A 24,425-nucleotide genomic window follows, 5' to 3' on the forward strand; every position below is an offset into this window, starting at 1 on the left:
TCAGTGCGTACCGGCTAAATCTCATTACTGCTTTGCGTATGACTACCTATTCCCCATTGCTTAAATTATATTTTAAGACAATCTAAAAAAAAATGAATCGAAGCAAATACTTAATGTATAACTAATCATTTAACACTGCTTAAATTGTTACTTAAGGCAATCTAACAAAATTAATTAATATCATGTTTATAGTGCAGCCATTTTAGATCGAAAAATACTCGCGCTTTGATGTTCGCAAAAGAAATGAATATATAAATAAAATTATTATAAAAATATAGATTAAACATGAGTGTCAGCGAAGAAGAAAATTCTAAATATGCTTTTAATCCTATTTATTCAATTTTCGCAATTAAACTGATGGTGGATATTTACTCTATTTGTCAGTTTTGTTCTAAACAAGTAAAGTACGAGGCCGTCACTCTATCGGAATTTGAGATATAAAACTCGTGGTATTTAAAATCATATATTTATTTCCTCTAACAAAATTATACCAATACAATATTGCAATCAGAAGTTTTGGAAAGGTGGTTAAACAGTATAGAGTTGCCTGCTTTTGTATTTTAGATTTAAATATCATTCTTTTTGTAAAATTATCATTAAATTTTTTTTAGCATCATCCAGATCGGTTTTCACTTTTAGTTTTAACTGTATTATTAGTTATTTATTTATTTTATAAGTTTAAACTGTAGTAAAATTAAATTAAAAAAAAATTTAAAACCTGAAAAATGTGCAGTTTTAAATTACTGACTCAATACCACAAATCACATAACTTAATTGCTTTAAAGTTTAGACGAAAAATGCATAGAATTTTTGAAAATTATCAAGCGCTATTTCTGTACCAACAAAAGTTCGTTAAATACATAAAAATATCAAGTAACTTAACGTAAATCCGATCCGAGATCTGGAAGGTTGAGGCGGCCTCGTAATCTTTTGATTAGAATTATATATATATATATATATATATATATATATATATATATATATATATATATATATATATATATATATATATATATATATATATATATATATATATATATATATATATATATATATATATATATATATATATATATATATATATATATATATATATATATATATATATATATATATATATATATATTTCAAACAGTAGCAAAATCAAAATGAATGTCTTTGATCGAAACAGTATTTAAGATACGATTAAACCGATAATTGTTTTGAAATCAATGGAACTAACAAAGAAATTCCAAGATAAATAAAGATAATTTCGCGAGCATACCACTAACTGCTACCACAACTAATGCTTCAAGGTGAAACTAAAAAAATATGTGTAAAAATAATTTATTAGCCGCTTTTAAATTTCATATGAGAAGAAAAATAATTTTAAACATTAAATTATGAAATGTTAACATGTGTAATATGTAAATGTTAATATGTTACATCATGTATCAATTGTGTTAACACGTGGTTCATTTCCCCTTTAATACTTTACCTGATTAGAACCTCTCCTTTTTTGTGAATGTAAAATAATACAAAAGAAAAGGCTGTTCTCTTTATCTTGAGAATTACCTTTTCTTGTTATCAGGTCCTGATAAGAATAATAGTAAAATGCTTCCAAAAAACGATTACAATGGGAGTCGATAATAGTTCAATGTTCAATGGTGATTCCGGGCATGTGTATTTGTTTGCACAGATAGTCATGACTTTAGTGTTGTAGAACATGCATGAAAACTTCCCAAATTAGTTTTTCAGGCAAACAATTCATTTTTAACTGAAACTGTTTTTCTTCTTCATAGCCTTATACCTCGACTAGTAAGTATATATTTTTGACCTGTTGCAATGCAAGAATATTCAGTATTTTCAGTACTTTTTGAATAATTTATTAATTTTTTAAAATTATAAATTTTTGAATAACTTACATGATTCTTTAATCTTTTATTACTTAACGCGTATTTTAAAAATTATTTAAGTTTAAAGGATTTTTAAATTTGCTTTCTTATACAAAATATGCTGGGTAAGATAAATGTTAGTATTAGGTCGTGCAATTGAAGAAACAACATAAGTGCAGCATAAGATTCCGAGAAAAGTAGCTTGACAACTTTTTTTTTTCCATTACTAATAAACGTTGAAATGAAATTTCAGAAAACTGATAAAACAAAATTAATTTTGAAAAAAAAAATGTTCTTACACCATGTAGTTTATCATGTATTTTGGATGTCAAATATGGAAAAATCTCAATTTGGAATTTTTTATCGCTTTCGTTAATTTTCCTTTCGTACGGCAGTATTCTTGTATAGGTAAAGTGAAAAAAAGAGGTTTTTAAAATGCTCGCTTTTTCTTTCTATTGCTTGTTCTTAACCAAAGCTAGTCAATTAAATGTGAATTTTTTTTTTCTGTTTGTCATAATTACATGAAATGTAATTTTTTCTTACGCTTCTTGCTTATTTACATTAAAAAATTACTGACAATTTTGACAGTTAAACTTTTGGGCATGATTCATGAAATATCTTGATTGATTTGTTTTGCATTTGTATTTAAAAATAATGAATATTATTTAAATAATAATGTCGAAGGGATTAATTCAACTCATAAAAATAGCACCGATTTGAAATTTTACAGCCAAAACTTGAACATGTAATAACATGTATCGAATCTATTTTCTAAAAGGCATTCTTCATTAGTAAATATAATTTTTCTAAAGGACTATAGATGTAACCCCACATCTATGTTAAGCATAGAAGTGGGTAAATCCGTTGCATTTGTATTTAAAAATAATGAATGTTATTTAAATAATAATGTCGAAGAGATTAACTCAACTCATAAAAATAACATATTTATTTATCATTGATAATGATATTATTCTAAGAGGTGGTCTACGAGTGTGGACTATATAGTTTACTAGCCATCATGGGCGACTAATGGATTCACTTTTCAAAATTATCTTGTACAACACATAAACTTTAACAGTAACCAAGACAAATGCACAATTGTATTTAAATAATCGAATTCTTTAACCCCTCCTCCAAACTAAACACCTCAATCAGTTTTAAGCAATATAACGACCAATTTTTTTTCCACCATCTAACTGTTGGCCGCGAGAAAGTACTTTGATTTCAATTTTAATTATTTTCACGAAATGTCCGGGATATTGTCGAAGTTCTTAATGTTTTAATAATTATTTTAAATCTGTCCGGTAGTCATCAAATCTCTCAAACCAGTAAGTATATGAGTTCGGTACATTTCAGCGTTATAGGCAACAGAACTATTATGATCTTTCCATCTCTGTCATGAGATATGACAGATAACTCCATCGCGTACTGTAATACTTCCTCGCGCACCCCTCGAACTATAACTTGAGTATCGAATAATATATATTTGTTATATTTTATAACCGTCGTTGAATAGCCGACCCAAATGTTTTGGGTTTACGACTACTAATGCTCAACTCCTTAGGAATTTGGTGGAAATTTGCTTTCGTGGAGGACTTTTTGATGGAACTAATTTGCTTTTGCGTTACATGGTGAGGAAAACCACGAAAACCTCACACATTTAGCCTAGACGGCAAGGGGGTTCTAACCCATGATCCGTATACCACTGAGGATATTTTACGTCATTGTGGTCTATGCAAGCCGGATGGGGAATTCGTATCGACCAGCCATCGCCGGGATTCGAGCCCGGTTTACCTCATTGGAAGGCGTACGCTTTATCCCCTGAGCCATCATGTCTCATATATATATATATATATATATATATATATATATATATATATATATATATATATATATATATATATATATATATATATATATATATATATATATATATATATATATATATATATATATATATATATATATATATATATATATATATATATATATATATATATATATATATATATATATATATATATATATATATATATATATATATATATATATATATATATATATATATATATATATATATATATATATATATATATATGCCCGGGGTGGCTAAAATGCCGCTAGCGAGCCACATGCAGCTCTTTGAAGGACTATTTGTGGCTCTTGATAAATGTACCCGAGTTCCCTTTTCATTTTTGTGCTATTATATTTTAAAAAATTATTATCGTTCCGTATGTGTTTCAAAATGTCTTTTAAATTACTGAGAACAAATATGAAAGACTAAGTGCAACGTTGTTCAATTCAAGGTGAATTTTCCATTTCCAATATAATAATGACACAAAAAGCATCTGTAGAATTAGAATTAATAGAGATGCAAGAAGATCAAGCTCTACAACTAAAATATAAGTCGACGTCGATTACTGAATTTTGGAAATTTGTACCAGAATCGAAGTATCCTGAATTAAAAAAGGTTGCTTGTCGAATTTATTCGGAACAACGTACTTATGTGAATCATTTTATTCAACTTTAAAATTCATGAAATCCAAACACCAGTCAGTATTAACTAACCAGCATCTCAAAGAATTACTGAGAAGTGCTGTCATCAATTATTCACCAAATTTTAAAGAATTATCAAGAGAAGTGAAATAAATGTGTTTAATTTTTAATATTTAAATTCAATACTTTTACTTATATGTTCCCAATAAATACAATTTATGTAAAAAAATATTTTTAATACCTTTTGTGTACCTACTATTTTACTACTATTTTAAATACCTACTATTTTAAATACGTATTTAATTGCGGCTCTCGAAAAATTTCCAATTTTGAAAAATGGCTCGACTGTCAAGGAGCTTGGTCACCCCTGATATATGCTATTGATAAAAAAATGACAAGCTCCGATATCAATAGTTGATATGACAGTATGCGGCACAAAAGTAACGTTTAGGTTTAAAATTTCTACAGCCATTTTATAAAGGATAAAAATTAAGTAAAAATTACTACTTTCGTAACTAAGTTTTTATTTCCATAAAAACATAAAATTATTCAGAATAAATACTAAGCGTATAACTAACTACACAATATTAAACTATCACTTTAGGCAGCCAACCAAAACTAATCTAAATAAATATTTATCGTATAATTAATTATTTAACAATACTTAAATTATTACTTAAGACAACCTAACCAAATGTATAAGAACTAATGTTGCTAATGGATCGAGAAATACCCGAGTTTATGGTGCCGCATGATATAAATAGGGGTTGGGCAAAATATTGGAAACCCTTTCATACTAACTTATTCTTTTTATATTTTTCTAAAAAGGCTTAAAGAATTATTTTAAAACTTCAGAAGTGTTTAAGACATGCGATTTCTCATACATGTTAATACAGTTGAAAGTTTTTTTGAAGTTTGAGGGGACCGTCAATAAATTACGAACGAAGAAGAATATTTTTGAACACTTTATGCCAAAAAATACTGAGATAAGCTTGTAACTCATATGAATTACGTTGATTATCATATGAAATAACTGCACAAAACTTTGTAAAAATAGCTTAAATATTCATGGAGATATGGAAATTTTTTTACAAAGCTAATTTTTTTTAAACTTACGTTTCCTTAATATAACTGAAGAAGTTGTTAATAAAATCAAAAAAAATTTTTTCGAGTAATTTTTAATTTATAACAAAAATATCATTTTAAAATTCGAAAAAAAAATGATTAAAAATTGCTCATGATATGATTATTAAAATAATATTTACATATTGCGTATGCATGGAAAACATTAGAAGAAGTGCACCCCCTTTGCCCTAGTGCATATGACAACAACAACGGAAAACATTAAATTTTTTTCTTCATAATTTTGTTTCGAATTGTATTTGGATAACATATGAAAAAAGTCCAATTTGGTTATCTTGAAAGTTTAAAGTTTCTAGCAACTTTCTTAGTAGTTTTTATTAATTAAAAAAATTTTTTAAACGGAAAGGGGTTTTCCATAATTTTAGTTTTGTACTATTAAACAAAATTTATTAAAAATGACATCGACATTATATAGAACCACGCCCTATAAAATTATATTTTATTTCATAGTACCATGACATTTTGTTGTCCGAACAATCATTATTATTTGATATGAAATTTTGTTTTATGATACAAAATGAAATGTGCGGAAAACCCTTTATCATTTGAGCTTTTAATAAAAAAGTACAGAAGCTATTTAGAAATTTGCTGAAAACTTTTTACTTTTTCAAGATATTTAAATCGGATTTTTTTACCAAAACTAAATACGATTTTAATTAAAATTCTGAAATTTTTTTAAAAATGTTTTTTCGCGGATACGTAGTATGAAAGCATTATTTTAAATACTGATATCTTGCACAATTTTTAACAATTTTTTATTGTGGAATATTATATAATATAATATTTTCGTTACTAATTAAATATTACTCTGAAAATTCTGTTTAATTTCACTGATTATTTTTGCAGTTATAGTAAGGAAATGTAAACTCAAAAAATCAGTTTTTTTATTTTATAAAAATGTCCATTTTACCTTGAGTATTTAAGCTAGATTAACGAAATTTTATCCAGTTATGTCATGTGATAATCAACGTAATTGTCGAGAGTTATTACCTCATCCGAGAATTAAAAGCATCAACACAACAGAAGGCATCCAGAATCATTAACACTAAATGACAAACTGAATAAAGCACTACTAGAAAAAGCAACCTAACTAACAAAAGGGAAAAATATTAAAAACAAATTAAAGTGGATGCACCGACATATATGGCAGCATCGTCAGGGGGGTGGGGCAACAACACGCAGCCAGTGGGGGAGCAGTTTCAGCGATTGGCGGTATATTACAGTAAACAACCACACTGCCCAAATAAAATTTAAAAAAAAAAAAAAAAAATATATATATATATATATATATATATATATATAGTTTTTAGTTTTTAGTGTTTTCTTTTCATTCGGCTTGCTTGTGAAATCGATGTTTGACCTGTGACTAAGTGAGTTTTTATTTTTCTGATGATTTTGTTTGAGTTTCTTCTCTAAATTTGTTATTTGTATTTCATGTTTTTTCCTGGACTTCTATACAAAACCATCGGGGTACTGAGGGAGTTAATTTAGGCATTTGCTTCTCCCTCAATTAGAAATGGTTTTGTTTTTATGGCTACGGAGGCCTGTACCCCCTGAAGACGTCGGCTTCGGTGGTCGTATTTTTATTTTTATTTCCTTCGTTTCCTTTATTGATATTTTTTTCTGAAATTTCTGCTGCTTTTTAGCGCGTTTTTTGAACAAAGGCACAAATAACAATGATTCAGAGAATCGTTTAAGGCATTTTCATGTTATAGAACAGGGATGGCGAACCAATGGCACGCGTGCCATTTATGGCACGTGACACAATATTTTGGGCACCCCACCGATCGCAATTGTTCTTGCACTATGAATTGTTATTACACAAATGTTATTAAATTATGAAGCATATGTAACAATTAAATGAAAAATCACAAAAACAAACAAAATAATAAACAACTATTATTAAAAAAATTAACAATTAATGCTAAAAAAAACAATTAACAACCATAAAAAGCAAGTTAACAATAAGTAACTAGCAAAAAAAATTAACAGTCTTGCTTAAACTAACATCTTACAACATAATATAAGTTATTTGTCATCTAATCTGCAGCAACAGAAGTCACACTGATGTTACTTTAAGTTGAATTACGCCTATAACTGAGACATTGCAAAATGTATTTTTTTTCCAATGTTAATAGTCTTGAGTTGATAGTATTTAGTATTATTATCTTCCCAATAATCACGAAGTCAAAATTACTTGACGGCACATCTATGACATCATTAAACAGTTTTTTTGAAAAAATGGCACGTTGGTGTATAAAGGTTCGCCACCCCTGTTATAGAACATGGTTTAATTATACAATTTTGTAAGAGGATTTGGTTACATTTCTTTCTAATCATCCATTCGCGCGAAACATGATTTTATTATTTACTTTAAATATCAAATGCTTTCACGTGGTCATCAAATGCCAGTTGGCATGTTATTTTACTTAAAAGACTACATGAGGAAAACACGTGACTCTTAAAAGCCGATGAATCAGCATCGAAAAACTGATAGTTACCTATTATTCATAAGACCAATAGTTAGCTATCTTTTGTAAATATATGATTAGTAGTTTAATAGTGGTGGGTGAAATATCTAATGGTACTACAACAGTATTTACTTTAATATTTTATGGCATTTTTTAATTGCTTATTTTTAAAATTAATTGTTTAGATGGCTCTATCAAAATGTATATAACTAATGATAACTTATTATCAGCGAAGAAGCATTGCATTATGAGTTGAAGTGAGCATTATGTTATCAGTTGAAAGTAAATAGTTTCACGGATTTTTAGAAAAATACAGATGTTCAGTTATAAAAATGAATAAACATTGAAATAATGAAATAGGGAAAGTAATATAAAAATTATAAAATGGAATTGTTTCGTCTGCATTTTCACAGAATTATTATTCGTAAAAAAAAAAAAAAAAAAATCAATAATAGTTAGCAAAATTAAGATGTACTCGGAAAAAAAAATTCTAATAAAATTACCGTAATGGCGTTTCTGGTAGAAAAAAGGTTAATAAAACCAAAATATACGGTATTTAAACCATTAATTTGTTATTTTTCCGTTCATATGGTAACAGTTTATAGAAAAGTCTGGTTTTCATAATTACAGTTCTCATTACCACAAATTTCGTAAAAAATACAAAACTGAAAAGTAAATTTTACCGAATAAATGGTTTTTATGCCATAATCCAAGGAATCATGATAAAAATATTAACTTTACTAACTTTTATCACATATTGTAAATTTTATCAAAATCATTACCAAAGCGTTTCTTTAAAAACTACCGAGCTTTCTTGATATTCCCATAGAGCCAGAAATACGGTAAATTTTACTATATTCTTGTAGTTTTGACCATACTTTTTTTTGGCGAATCAATTTGCTTAAATGTTCTTTAAATTTATCTTCTATACTATTTTTTGTTTGAAAAAAAAATTATTAAGAACAAAAATAAATAAGTAAATAAACAAATAAATTAATAAAATAAATAACGATATTAAAAAAAGTAAACAACAATAAACTAACATATCTTACTCGTCTAAATTTTTTTGTTCGTTAAATTCATCCTATTCGTTCAAATGTATTAGATGCGCCTTACTTTACTTTCAACATTTTTTTGGCGTGATGAAAAACAATTTGTCTTTATAAAACCCTGTATTTGTTCGTTATCTTGTTATATTAAGACGCATCGTTGAGTTGCAAAACCAGTTATTATTATTTATTTTGGATTTGGACGTTTTTGCGACAAATCAGAAACGTATGTTTCTCGAAATTTAATTTAAATACCGTGTTTTTAAGAATTGCAAATAGGAAAAAAATACTTAGGTCGAAAAACTTGCATTAAACAAAAATTAAAACCATAGTTTAAAGGACTATATTTGAAACTACACCACATTTTAAAATTGACTTGGAAATTACAAGACTCGTAATATTGACTGATAATTAAAAAGAATAATAATAATCAGGCTGCTGAGTCGAGTTTGATTTAGTAAAATGTACTTAACTATCAACAGTAAGTGGATAAATATTATTAAACGTCCATACAATGTTCGTTGAAAACTGCTGTAAATTTTGTTTAGAAATTTGCAGCCATTTTTAGATATTTCTTGATTTATTAGGAGACGTTGCCTCTTCAAACTTCTTCATCTTAATAATAATAATAAGAATAAAATTCGATATTCAATAAGAAATTGCGTATTTGTAGATAATAATGCTAAAAAACTTAGTGTAACTAAACTCTTGATCAAAAGTGACATTTGGCAAATATGGAGATGCCTGTTTTGTAAATTATCGCCTGCAGGTTTTGGCCGGTTTTGCAGTATAACGTGATTTTCAAATGCATGTAACACGTCGATTTGATCGAATTTGCCATGGTTTTTTGTAATCATTTGAAGAAAAAATTTATTTAAAAACATTTCCAAAATTTGTGGTGACGACTGGTTTTGCAGCTAAACGAAATTATTAAAATAAAAGATTTTTTTTTCTTCCTAGAATAATACGAAGATTAGATTTAATAACATGAAATAATCCATTTGTCTTTTAAAATAACGCTGAAGAGCTATCATTAAAAGAATCAAAGCAAGATAATTAATGATATATTTATACAACTCCCCTTTCTATTTTTCTCTAGCGAAATGATAAAAAACATCACACCATATTTTTCTAATCTGCTGTCTTAGTAACCTTTGGATTTGACACTAGGTTCTAAAATCATCTCTTTGAGTGTCGGTTTCGAACGACGAAAACAGAGAAATGTGGATAGGAAAAAAAAAGAAGATGTTTTTCATTGATTACGGTGGCTTCAAAGTTCGTTTTCATTGCTGAAGTAGTTCTAAAAATAGATCATTCGAATATATTTGGCATTGTTTTTTGAATTAAATTTTGTAACTGTTGTATTCGTAAGAAGACGCATTTGTTTATTTATTTGAATTCTTAGCAACACGCGTTATCAATAAGAAAAGATGCTTAAAATTAGTCAGAAATTGAGCATCAAAAGCTATATTTGTTTCTCAGATCATTGCACTTTGAACTGCTTAATCCTTGTTGGACTTTGATAAAATTGTTTGCTATAGTTACGATGTAGAGAAATGAATGCGATAAATTAATAAAATAATTGAAATGTGTTTTTTTGATATTGCGTAGTTGGAACGCTTTTTAAAAGTAAAATTGTACCTTTTTTAAGACAATGTTTCAAAGTTTAAGATAAGTTAGGACTTAGAGGTGAAAGTACATAGGAATCCTTGATTTAAAAAAGAAATGTACTGATACAATACTTAATATGTTAAGAATTGAAAAAAATTAATACAATGCTTAAAAATTTGCGATACGTTAGGACTTTTATCTTTAAAAGCTAAATATACATAAAAATCTTAGTTTCAAAAAAGTGCACTCATATAATGCTTGAGATGTTGTGAATTGAAATTAATATAATGTTCAATGTTTAAAGTTGTAAGATAAGTTAGGAGTTTTGCAGAAAAAGTTAAGTACATAATAATCTTCGATTTTTTAAAAAAGTGCATGATCCTAATGCAATCTGAAATTTTGAGACTTAAAGTTTATACAATATTCAATGTTTAAAGTTTTAAGATAAGTTAAAGTTCTTACAGAAAAGGTAAAGTGCATAATAATCTTTGACTTTTTTTTATTAAAGTGCAGGATCCTAATACAATCTTAAAAATTTTGAGACTTACAGTTAATATAATGTTTAAAATGTAAAGTTTTAGGATATGTTAGGTTTTTTACAAAAAATGTTAAGTGCATAATAATCTTGAATTTTTTTAAAGAAAAGTGCATGATCCTAACACAATCTTTTGATTTTGAGAACTAAATTTAATGCTAAGTTCCCCGTTTAAAGGTACATAATTAGGATTTTACTGATAAACAGTAAAATCACGTAAGAATATCTGCCTAGAAAGCATTAAATTGATTTTATTATTAATTTACTGAACATATAAAAGGAAGTTCAATAATTCTATTGTTTAGAGTTTTTTTTTTTTAAATTCTCTTTTGAATTGGTTTCTGCTTACATGACAAATATGAGATACGATAGTAAGAAAACGTTATATTTAAAGGAAGGATCTTTATTTGCTCATTAAGGTTTTTGCTAACTATAACATGAACTGCACCATGCAAAATTTTTAAGGAATTCCTTCGAAGTTTCAGTTATCCTGAAACGATTTTAAAGCGACCTCTTCAGGCAGAGATGCGATACAGAGATCAGATGTTCTCCATATTAATCCTACGGAGAATCATGAACGCAATTTTTTTACTAATTAAATAACTAAATAAAATTTTTGATTTTTTTAAACTTTTATACATTGAAATGTGTTCTATTGAACCTAGTCACCAAATTTAAAATTTTAAGGTTCTGATTAAAAACTTGATATATTGGGTATATAAATTAAGGTATTAGGGTATTAAGGTATTGGGTATATATATTAAGGTAAGGTATTATAAGTTTTAAAACTTGAACATTTTAAAATGCTAAGGTAAGTATTTTTGAAACCTTTCTAAATTAGTATAATAAATAGTTCGTAAAAGAGTTATTAAGTTATTTAAAATTATTAAGTTATACGAAATTTAAACAGTTATAAAATTTTTTTTTCAACTTTCAAGTTCAAAATTTGGTAAATAAATTCAATAAATCACATTTAACTAACTAAAATATAAGTTTATTAAACTATTTACTTATTAAAATAGGAAAATCAACATAGGGAATTAAATTGCTTTTTCGTCAAAGAGAAAACCTAAATGCTAAACGTAATCAGTTTAGTTAAGAGAAATTGGATTTGCTCGTCTTACAGGCAAAAAGTTATTTTTTTAATAGTGTTGTTAATAAAGACTTAATTAATTTATTGAATAATCCATAGTTTAATTAATCAATTAAATCAATTGAATCATCCATGGCTCTGAAAGTTTTTACTGTAACTGAGAATTAAATGGACAAACTGAAGTAGAAGTTCATGTTCGTCTGTGTTGGTAGTGACACAGAATAAACAATAAATGGCTTAAATTATTTAATTGTTTTTTTATTTTTATAAAGGATATAATTAAAGCTCTTTCTTTGTATAATACTAAAGCATAATTAATTTAATGACGAGCACGTAACAAGCACTAAAACATTAACGAGCTATAATGAAGACCCTCAAGTTTTTAGAACTATCGATATCATTTACAGCTGACTAAACCGTATTCTTCAATGATGCGTAAGTTGCAAACGTAAATAGATGAAGAGGTTTTAAACTCAATAAACGAAGCTCGGATAAGTTTTTGTGTTTTAAATAATTTCTGGAAAAACAGAAATATTTGACCCAAATATTCCAAAAAATTTTAAAACTGGTGCTTTTATTGAGGAGCAGAAACCTATCATAATAACAATACTAACATGAAAAAACTTAAAATTTTTAGAAACAGAATGTGTTAGGAAGATGTAAAGCTTGTTTTTCGAAGGTTCCGTCGTATTATGAAATGATACTTTTTTTTCTCTCGAATAATATGATATTTTTATAACTTCTGTGAATTTGCAACTGTTACTCATGATGACTGTTAGGTCTAGTTTAGCCTAGCGTTGTTTACGTTAATTTTGAAAATGGCCCAAAACATCAATATGGAGAAAAGCCACAGTTTTGCCAAAATAAAAAGCGTTTGTGGTCCAATTTTTTAATATTTAAAAACTTACTCCAAAGCTGCATTACCTGGGCTCATAATAATTTGCAAAAACTGAGAACGAGGCAGTGATTTTGATAATTTTCGTCTAGGTGGGAAAAGGTCGCCAAATCGCCGATTTTTTTTAAAAAAGTTTAATTTCTTTTAAAACAGTTAAGTTATTTGTTTGTTTTAAAGTCCAGATAATTCTACGCGGCAAGATTATATATATAGTTTAAAATCATCGCATTGCTTCTTGTGTAAGGCGCTTAAACTATGTTTTTTTTAAATTTCCTAGGCGACAGAGCTTCGAAATACAGTGTTAAGAGTGAAATGGCTCGATGATGTCATGAATTAAGTGTCGTTGAGTAAGAGAGATAGTGAAAAACATGTTGTGCATGTTAAGTAGCATTTTGGAGAAACTCAAATTTTAAAGTTCAGCAATATACAGTTGATAAAAATTCTCTTTTAAATGCTTCAATCATTTGCAAATATAATTCATTAATTTGTTTTACCAAGTTTCTAAGGAGATTTTAAATGGAAAAAAAAAGCTTTGTGGGCAGTCTTCTGATATTCTTATTTATACATTCGGAAACTGCCTCACGAAGAAAAAATTCTGGTAAATATTACCGTACTGTATGGTAATGGAATTTCTAGAAAACAACTTAATTCTGGTAATAAAAACCAAATTACACAGTATTTAAACTGAAGCGTAATGAATGGTTTGAAGAATAAAAACATTAAATAATTATAATTTACATTTATTTACAATTTATACATGACTAGTTTAGTTTAAATGCGACATCAAATATTTAAGATGCAAATAAGCAAAGATATAATAATAGAACAACATTAAAATGCCATTCTAAAAAGTAGGAATTAAAGTTGTAGTTAAAGCAAACTTAAAGTTAATAAATAATTATTAAAACTATTAATGCAGAATATGATGAGTGATGTCACGTCGCTTCAAAACTATTTATTTGGCAATTTTTCCGTTTATATGATAAAGAATTACCAAACACTCTGGTTTTCAAAATTATCGTTCTTATTACCATGTATTTAGTTAAAAAATAATAATAATAATAAATAAATAAAAAGTAAATTTAACCGAATATATGGTTTTTTATGCCCCGCGCTAAAGTATCATGATAAAATTATAAAACTTTAAGACACTTACAAAATTGTATCACATATTACAGAACCATATTTTATTGCTAATTTTACCAGAATCATTAGAACAGCGAACCGGCAAGAAGTTATCGAGCTTTTTGGTGTTCTTATTGAGTCAGAGACACGGTCAATTTTTCCATATTCTGGAAGTTTTGACCATACTTTTTTTTCTCCAATTATTCCAATGTACCACTAAGCTTTTAGCTTGCATATTATTTCATTCTATAATTATTTCTTTCTCTCACTGAAATAGAGGAAATATACAAAGAGGTAATTTCTAGTCGTCAATCAATTCAAAGATGGAACAGTATTTGCAATATCTGGGCGGCGTTATGGGAGGTGTTATGATGTCTGGAGCTGCAGCAGTCGCAACATCTCTTTATATGTCTACATTACCACCACCAATGACACCAACAGTGAACTTAGATAAGCAGTCCAAGGAGTTACCGGTAAGAACCCATTTATTATTGAATTTGTTGATGAATGGAAGCTCCCAACTTATAATCTCCTCACTAAACAACTCACTACTTCATATATAAATGCTCTTATATGTACCCCTATATTGCAGAAACTTGATTTAAAATTTCTCAAAGACTAATTACTTTTTACACAATACTAAAATAGGCATCAAAAGATACAAATGTTAGCCCTTGGTGTTGGAGGTAATAAATCAGAAAAACAATTTGAAAATTACATTTTGAAAAGTTATATCGCGCAGCTGTTTCAATGCTTTGGGCAAGCTACACTACCAGCGTTAAAACTAAAAATTAAGGAAACCAGTGGAAAATACATCAGTGGAATCAAGACCAATCGGGAAAAAAACAAAACAAAATTCAGTTCTCAGGAACTAACTCTAGAAAGATAGTAGGGCTCAAAAATCCAAGACAGGAAAATAGAGGCTTGTGTAGCAGTGTGATGACAAGATTGTCCTTCGATAAGGATTTCGCGTTTAACCATCCCGGTACTTTCAGTGATTTTCTTCAGAAGTTTTTATAAAAACTTGACTTCTTGCACCCTAAATCCATTTTGCGTGGTCGCATAAGACTTTAGAAGTCATTTAATTGTTTTACTATAATAATAAATTAAACATTTATAATAAACCGTGACAAAAAGATAAGGGGCACTTATCTATCTACCCTTTATATTCCTTAACTTTCATTTTTGTGTGACTAAATTTTCATCTCGACTAATTTCTTTGGCAGGTTATGTATGCATTCAGTACATAATGTGCCTGCAAGAGCACAAACGAATACGATATTACAGAAGTAAATACAAAGTGTACACTGTACAATTATGGATCAAATAACGGTATAAGGTGCATCATCCGTGAAATCCATTTTCGTCTTTTAATAATATACAGTAAATTTTACAATAATATAACTAGAAAGATTCAGTGATTTTATGGTATTTATTACTGTAAAAATTACAGTTTGTCAGGTTTTTTGTTTCGTAACATGTTCCGGTGAAAATGGATTTTACAGTGAAAAGTACCGGCATCCTGAGTGCCGGTACTTTATACTTTATACCGGTAATTTGATCCGGAATTTTTTAAAGTGTACAAAATTTATTATTTTTCATACAAATACATTTTACTCGACGTGATTTAAAAAAAAAATTAATTTTATTTGTTGTCTTTGCTCAAAATGCGAATAAAGATGTGATTCTCAAATGAATACTTAGAGGTTTTAGTGTATAAGTTTGGAATTCACGTGAAACAAAGAAGAGTAGTTATTAATATGGGTGTATGTGAATTAATAATACTGTATATTACACCAGAAACTATTTTGGAAATTCTTTGGTGGTAGAACCCCGATCATATGACACTTCGGTTATTCGACACCTTTTCAGAAGCCCATAAAAGCACTGAGGTACGAATCACGTTATTTATACAGTTGGTGTTACCCAATTACTGCTGCTTTTATGGGCCTTGCGTAATTGGACACTAAACTCAATACTCAATTTAATCCAAATGGGTACTTGCACTTCAAGAAGAAGATCACGAATACCTAAACATGTGACCTATGACGTCAGCGTCAGCTGATCGCTTATAAGCAAAATAACGAGTTAAAGTTGAGCTAAGTTTCTCCACATAAGTTAGAATGTTAATTATTGTGAAGTTAATTAAATACAGCAATCAAGAATTGAAATCTTTATTAAAGAATTTTTGTGTAAGAATATAGTATATGTGTCACTTAAAAGAATTGATACTTGACGGGCTTGGCTTACTCGGAATAGAATAAAAAGAACAGTTAATAACGTGAATAAATGCCACTTTTCAACGACCAGTCAGAATCGAGATATTCACATTACGTCACTTGCAAGTATCCCATTGCTGTAGTGGCAATGGATCCGGATTTTGGTAGCTAAAATCCAACAGCAAAGCAGAAATCAAAAATACATAAAAATGATATTGAATCGTTATTTATTGTATTAAAAACACAAGTATATTTTTTTAAAAAAATTTATGGTCGTGAATTATTCTGAGTAATTTTATTTATAATTTGATCTTGATGTTTACATACTTAAATCAACTATAAACATCCTCCGATTTCGATTTCCTGACTTACACTTGCCACCGTGGGTGTCGGATAATCAGACACTGTTTTAATATAGAGTTAAGTAAATATTTTCTAAAAACTTTTCCCACTCAAGTGTTATCACTTTTCCCACTGCAGTGTCAGTGTATAACGAAATCGATTTGTTCTAGTGGAACTTTCCAGGGTACTTTGAGGGAAAGTTGTTAGAGATTTTTGCTGTTAACTTTTGAGGGAAAGAGATTAGAAACATTTGCAGTTATTTAAGTAAATGAAATAAAATAATTTAGTCCTGGTGATAAGTTCAGAGTATGTAATAATGATTTTTAACTAAAAATGAATCAATATATACAATATATAACGAAATCGATGGGTTTCAGTGGAAAAGAGACTGTGTGGAGAAAAAAGATTTTTGCTCTTATTTAAGTAAATGTTATAAAACTTTTAGTACTTTTGATAAGTTCAAAAGTTTGTAATTATGACTTTTCAATAAAAATGAACTAAAGCACATTATAAATTCAATAAAATCATCAATTTTTATTAAGTAAATAAAATGATCAAGTGAGAAGACAATTCATGAATTTAAAGAATATGTTCTGGTATGTAATATATGCTTATTTTACTTAAAAAAATTCAATGATTATACATAACTTTGCATTTAGTGACGTTCTAATTACATTTTCTTGTTTTAAGGATGAGCTAAAAATAGAGTAGGGATCATTTCCTTTTTTTTGTCACATACAGACCTTCTTTCATGGCTACGACAGATTTTATTTTTTTAGACAGATTTTAGTTCAGTATCGCCGCTTCATTTTTGGAATTACTTTTTTATTTCATTTTATAAACCGTCGTTGAACAGCCGACCCAATTTTGAGTTTACGACTGTCAATGTTCAACTCCGTAATCTTGTAATTTTGAAACCGATGCAGAAGACACGAGAACTCCTGTATCAAGTATTGGGAGAAATTTGCCTTCATGGAGGACTTCTTTGAAGGTGATAACCTGCATTTACCTTACATGGCGAGGAAAACCACGAAAACTTCCGACGATTAGCCTGGTGGAAAGGGGACTCTAACCCATGACCCGTCTACCACTGAGGATATTTTACGCTAGCACTGTGGTCGGTATTCAAATTCCTGCGATGCCTTGGATTCAAATCCGATTAATCTCTCACCCCTGAGCCACCAGGACTCGTTTCAAATTATTGTCTCTTTCCGGCATTTATCGTAGCCTATTACAATTTTCAAAATTTCTTCATTTGTAGAATATGAATGCAACTAAATTTTTTTTACTCTCACCTTTCAAAAATTTGAAGAGAGTTACATCGTCTGTTATTCTTCAATTCTTTTCTAATATTTCAACTGATTCATCAACTTTCTGAAAAAATGACGAAAATCGAAAAGATGAATGTTTAAAAATTTCGTTATAGGGAAACAACCACTTCTATATATGGAGAATATATTTAATGTTATTTAGTGTTGCAATTAAAAATTTCTTTACGCAGTAAAATTCGCCCCAAGACTTCGTTGTAAGGAGACTCTACTATATTTTCTTTCTTTGGAATGAGAGAACTCAGAGTCTGAGATTAAAAGCTCACGTAGTCAATTATAACAGTATTTTGAAAAGTGTATTCATTTTATAGAACTTATTATTATTTCAGAAATCAACAAAACTGGCACTCGAAGTCATTTATTTAAGAAATGATTTCTAATTATTATACGTGTGACGCGGTCAGAATTAAAACCAGGTCACGTGCTGTTATTTTCAGTAAGTTGTTTTGAAAAAGCTCCAAGGTATTTCTGGAATAAAAATCATATGATTTACAGTTGAAAGTGACAAGGAAAAATAAAAATAAAATTTTGGGGTTTTCATTGATGTTTTTTTTGCTTTAAAAGAAAAGTAAGTTTGATTGGAAGGCAGGAATTCCTTGTTTCATTATTTCTCACGTCATAACACTGATCAATTATACGTCATATTTACGTTATGAATATTATAACGATGATAACAACATGCATCAGTTGGTCAATTTCAAAACACATTTTTTCATTTCGTAAAAATATTCTGAAACAGTTTCTTTCCGAGTAACTAAAATATTAATTTGGTATTGACATAAAAAAAAATACTTCGAAACTAAGTAGTTATATGAGGGTCAGTTATTGAGAAACGAACTATTGTTTTTGTTCGAACTTAAGTTCTATTGACAACATGATAAATAATGATTACGAATATTTTTATTGTATGTTTACCGGGTTGAAATTTTTTTTATTTTTGAAAGCGCCAAAAAGTAATGATCTTTAAAAAAGTTGTCTAAAGTTTTGTCGATTGATTGCTATACAGGTTGTACTACTGGAACAACGGGTTAGTTGTTGGCAATCAAAACAAGATATTCTTTGCAGTAGATAAATGCATATGTGTATTAATATATAATTATAAATGAAGGGGTCGCAAAATGAAAGGCCGGTAGCTAATGTTTAAATCAAAGATAAACGACCAAAATTAAGTTTTTATGGAATATATTATGTAATTTTTTTAACCAACTGAAAACAAATAAATAATATAATTAAACATACAATGTAAAATGAAATTACTATAGAAATAACACGATAAATTATAATTAAAAAATCGAACATATATTCTTTAATCCTGATGTTAGATTAAGCAAGATTGCATTCGAGATCTTTTTCAAAACAAATTAATGTTTTATTTATTTAGAGAAAAAAAAGAACTACGATTCTAGAACTTTTTTTCTCCATAATATAAGAAAATGTACAATTAATTTCGACTACTTTGTATCATTTTTGAAATGAATTATTATGTGGACAATTATAAACCTAAAGAAAGCACGTGTAAGACGATTGAACATAAAAAGAAGAAGAAAAAAAAAAACCTTTAAACATTAAGGGTATAAGGGCCAAAGCATCTTTAATTTTATCATTTGTTATCAGCGCTTACTGTCTCAAGGCCATTCATTTGCGTTATGAGTTGAATGGCTTGATTTTCTTTTTTTCTTTTCACCATAGTATGATATTCTACGAGAAACCAAATTTTCAGTTAAACTGGTTTTATAGTTGAGGCAAACTGGCGTCTTTTTATCCATTAAACCTTAGAATATTTTCGTAGGAATGAATCTAATTTTAAAGTAGCTCCATTGAAGTTTTTCTTTGGTAACTTAATTGAGCTACAGTTAGTGAACTTACAAACATAATGAGTACAAAAAAAAAAAAAAAAGAGAGAGCTGTGATCAATGACCAATAATAAAAATTGATGGATATGTGGAATTGCTATTTAATTTTTTAAAACGAAAATAGATACTTTTTTATTTATTAGAACACGACTCTCAATCAGAAGGTAAAAAAAATCTGTCCTCGAAAAAAAAAGGTAATACAATCAGGAAAATAAAATACATATTTCAAGCTGCAGCAGGTTGGGTACATTAAAAACGATATAATTTTAGATACTATTAAAAAAAAAAAAACAACCCATAGGATTATATTAGTAATTACGACCTGACTAAAATCAACCAAGATGAGATTTTTTCTTGTGATTATCTCTTGATAGTAGACAGGCGGAGTTTGTCAAAACACAGCTACGAACAAACAACTTATGCCAACTAGTGTACGAAGGAATTATTTCCATTAGAGAACAATCAAGTTGTGCTGAACTTTGCAAATAATAATACAACAAATAAAGTATAATAATGATAGTAAAAAATTTTTTTTAATAGTAAAACTTTAAAGCGTTCTTTGTAATTTAGAAGGGAAATATATATTTTTATAATTTATAAGTTACGAAAGGATATCAAAAAACTAGCATAAAAATAGTCCCTGACGAATAGTGCGTCAAATTTAATGAAGATTTTGTTTAGAAGCAAGTTTAATATATTATCTCTTAACTGTCGAAATAGACATCTAATTTGCCGACACTCATTTACATAAGTGTTATATGCTTGTAAGTATAGAGTACTACAGATAATATGCGAGGTTTTACTAAAATATTTTTCTATTTTCGTCTAAAAAAAATAATGAAAGCTCCAAGATAACATTATTTTTCTAACTTAAAACGCTTGTCATCTGTTTCAGTTGTAGTTTTTTTTTACTAAAATTATTAGAATATTCACTGTGTTAAGGATTTTGCAAAAGTGTACGAACTGATAGTGAAAACAAATCTCCCTACTTGAGAGAGATTTGATCAACAGGAATTGTAGGACTTATTTAGAACAAAACAGCAATAACACTGGGGAATAAATATTTTGTTGTATTTATACAAATACTTGATCTTGCCTGATTTGTGTGTGGGGATTTCAAATCTGATATTAGTTTTGCTCCTAGAACTACAGATGTTTTTTAAAAATGAAATTTTTAGACCAATTTTTTGTGGAATTGTGCAAGTGGCGTGTAAATGTTGCCACAAACTTTTAGGGGAGTCAGGGCACATCATCAGGATTAAAATCGCATTGAAACCCATGTCCAGAAATACAGTCGTAGGCGGCTAGAGAAGCTTTCCTGACATAACGTTGTTCAGAAGCAAGTGTAAAAGCAAAATTGGGAAGAGCCCCCAGTGGCGTTTGACGAAATTTCAGGGCAAGGGTTTCTATGCAATTTTAATCCTCATGATGTGCCCTAACTCCCCTAAAAGTTTGTGGCAACATTTATGCGATTCCCTGTTATGCCAGACATTTTTAACCAATTTTCTATTCGTGCCGCTTCTCATACGTTCGACGATTTTGTGCCCATATGGTCGGCGTCGCATGACATGCAACAATTAGAAAAAATGCATTATCATTGAAATTGAATTCGTTGTTTCTTACACGCCTCTTTAGTTCCCGTGATTGGTTTTGTATTTCTAAAAATTGCTAAGAGATGGCGCAACTAGTCCCACTTCCTTCACAATTTTCGCAGTGAGATTTTCCGCCTAGAATTAAAATCAAAATAATTTTGTACTTTCTGTAATGTCGCTTTCATTAGTGTTGAAATTATTCATCAGTATTAAAATTATTTCATTTCATTAGTATTAAAATTAATTATGAAAATTAATTATCATTAAAATTAATTATCATTCATTAATTATTAGTATTAACGAATAATTGTTAATTTTGTATTAGCATTACAATTATTTTTCACAAAAACTTTTACCTAATTTTAATAATTTTTTATGCAGATATTGATCTTAGAAATAGATTTTATAAATATGTTATCATAGTGTATTTTTTAAAGATAAAACTTGGGTGCATTGCAAGGGAAACTGGAGATCAGTGGACGGGACATCACATGTTTCAGCATCTGTAGGTCAAGTAAAAAACTGCTTGCTGACAAAAATAGTTTGAATTTTCGAATTTAATTTAGAACATAAATTAATTTTCAGTAATAAAAAAAAAATGTTTTACTGAAGTCGGAAATTCGGAGAAAAATCAGACAGAAAAGGAGTTTAATTTATACATTCCGATAAAAATTTAACTAAAAATGTCATTTAAAAAAGAAACTAACTTGGAGAGAGAAATTGATTACAGATTTGTAATCAGTGACATGAAAATATCCACGATCCGTTAAAAAAATCTCATGCAACAGAAAAAAAAATGTTCCTCAATGTAATTAAATGTGTAAAACCTGTTGAAACAATGATTGTGTTTAAGGATATATACAATATTCTTTGACTTATGAGAAATAACAAATCTAAATTAAAATTGCTAACCATTTTCGCTTGAATTTTGTTTGGTTTTAAACAGTTTTATTTTAACCAGTCAACTGAAATACTGTCTGAACTTCAGTTTTAATAATTTTTTTAACATCTTTAGTCTGAATCAGTACTGCTGTTCACTTTTTTCCTTGCTTCTTGGTCTTATTTTTAATATTTCGTGAAGCTTTCTTTATTACTCGGAGTCCTTCAATTTCCTCGTTGGCAGGTGTATTTGCCAAAATCCTTGATTCGATAAGATATGTCAAACATCCCTATACTATGTATACAAAAAACTTAATTTTTTTCTTTTTCTTTTAACCCTAGAGTAAAAGAACTGGAACTTGCAACAGAAAGTAACTTTTTTGCTGCTAGATAATATCACATGTAATCTATCTATCTATATTATATAAAGCGCTAATACGTATGTATCAATAAAACCGATGATATTTCTTTTCTCACGATGGCAACAGTTTTCATTTTTAATTGATAGGCTTCGGCGCGCAAGAGCACGTAGTGAGCATCATATGGCTAATCTATATTAGATAAAACGTTAATATGTTTTAATTGATAGGCTTCGGCGCGCAAGAGCACGTAGTGAGCATATCATATGTCTAATCGGGTGAATTCTCATCGAATTATCAAAAAAATTCTCACAAAATTATCTTCATTGAAGCCGATGCCTTACATCCGGCGTTCAGTACTATTTCATATTGTTTTACATCACATGGTTTTAGCCTTCGGGTGGGAGAGACTTTAAAACAAAACTTACAAAAGTTACTTTTCTCAACAACTGAAATTTAGAATAGTGTGATTAAGAAAAATATGTGAACTGTTTGCAATTTCAAATTAATATTGAAATGCACAGGTTTAGAATTTTCTACAGTTAAAGTTTTCGGAACTTCAGTGTTCAAAAAAGTATACAAAAGCTAGACGTTAAGAATGTATCCAATGAGCGAGCAAAGCGAGCATCGGATTGCGAAGCAATCCGAAATGAACTGCGAAAGCAGTTCCGGGGGTTGGCGAGCGCCAGCGGGCCGGGGGCGAAGCCTCTTAGTTAATCATTAATTTTCATTCAAATGAGTGATGATAACAAACAGCAGATGAATTTGCTTGATGCCAAGCTGCAATTTTATGCTCATCAGACCAGTGATTTTTTTCGGTTCTGGAACCCTAAATAATAGACCTTGCTTCTCCGAAATCCCGACTTAATATATAAAAAGATAATCATGCACTCATTGACCAATAAGATTACGAGTTTTTTTAAAAATATGTGAGGAACACAATGTTTTCGTCATTTTATATTTAACAATTTCAAATTAGGTTTCACGTCCAGTACTTAGAGTTATATCTAGTCAAGTTTTGATTTTGGGTTATGCATAAGTTGAAAATGGATAAAATAAGCTATTTTACGGTTTTTGTTAAAATGAAGAAGAAAAAAAATGCTCCTCACGTTGAAAATAGATATCAGGAAAATATATTTCTTCATTGAAGATTCATTTATTTCATTTTAATTGGAAAAGCCTAATAAGAAATACTAATGTAATTTTTTTTATAAGAGTTTCACAAACTATTAAGGTTATTTATTGAATCTAACTATAATTACAGGTTTTAAAACTCATTGCTGAATCGCGGTGGCTAAAGGAAAAGAGCGTTAGCCTATCAATGAGGTGAACTAGGTTCAAATTCGAGCGGTGGCTGGTAAATACGAACGCTGCTCGAGGCTCGTAGTGACCACAACGCTGACGTAAAAATATCTTCAATGTTAGACGGACCATGGATCAGAATTCCCTTTACATCGGGCTAACCGTGAGAGGTTTTCGGGGTGGCCCCAAATATTGTATGTAAACTAAATCATCTGCAATTTCTTCTTCATTTCATTTGTAAATGACTGCCTGATAGACG

General features: G+C 28.7%; 1 protein-coding gene across 1 annotated transcript in view; it reads left to right on the top strand.

Annotated features, from left to right (window-relative positions):
- The first annotated feature begins 1,248 nt into the window (after positions 1-1,248).
- LOC107450385 (long-chain-fatty-acid--CoA ligase 6) overlaps positions 1,249-24,425 on the top strand; it is a 72,029-nt gene continuing 48,852 nt past the window's right edge. Inside the window, exons 1-2 of the mRNA XM_087159837.1 lie at positions 1,249-1,797; positions 14,570-14,765. Of these exons, the coding sequence (XP_087015963.1) occupies positions 14,616-14,765 (150 nt within the window). The 5' untranslated portion in view covers positions 1,249-1,797; positions 14,570-14,615. The remainder of the gene's footprint in view (positions 1,798-14,569; positions 14,766-24,425) is intronic.

The sequence above is a fragment of the Parasteatoda tepidariorum genome, chromosome 1 (assembly GCF_982258835.1).
Source record: "Parasteatoda tepidariorum strain Cologne lab strain chromosome 1, Ptep-v5.0, whole genome shotgun sequence".
Classification (NCBI taxonomy): Eukaryota; Metazoa; Arthropoda; class Arachnida; order Araneae; family Theridiidae; genus Parasteatoda; species Parasteatoda tepidariorum.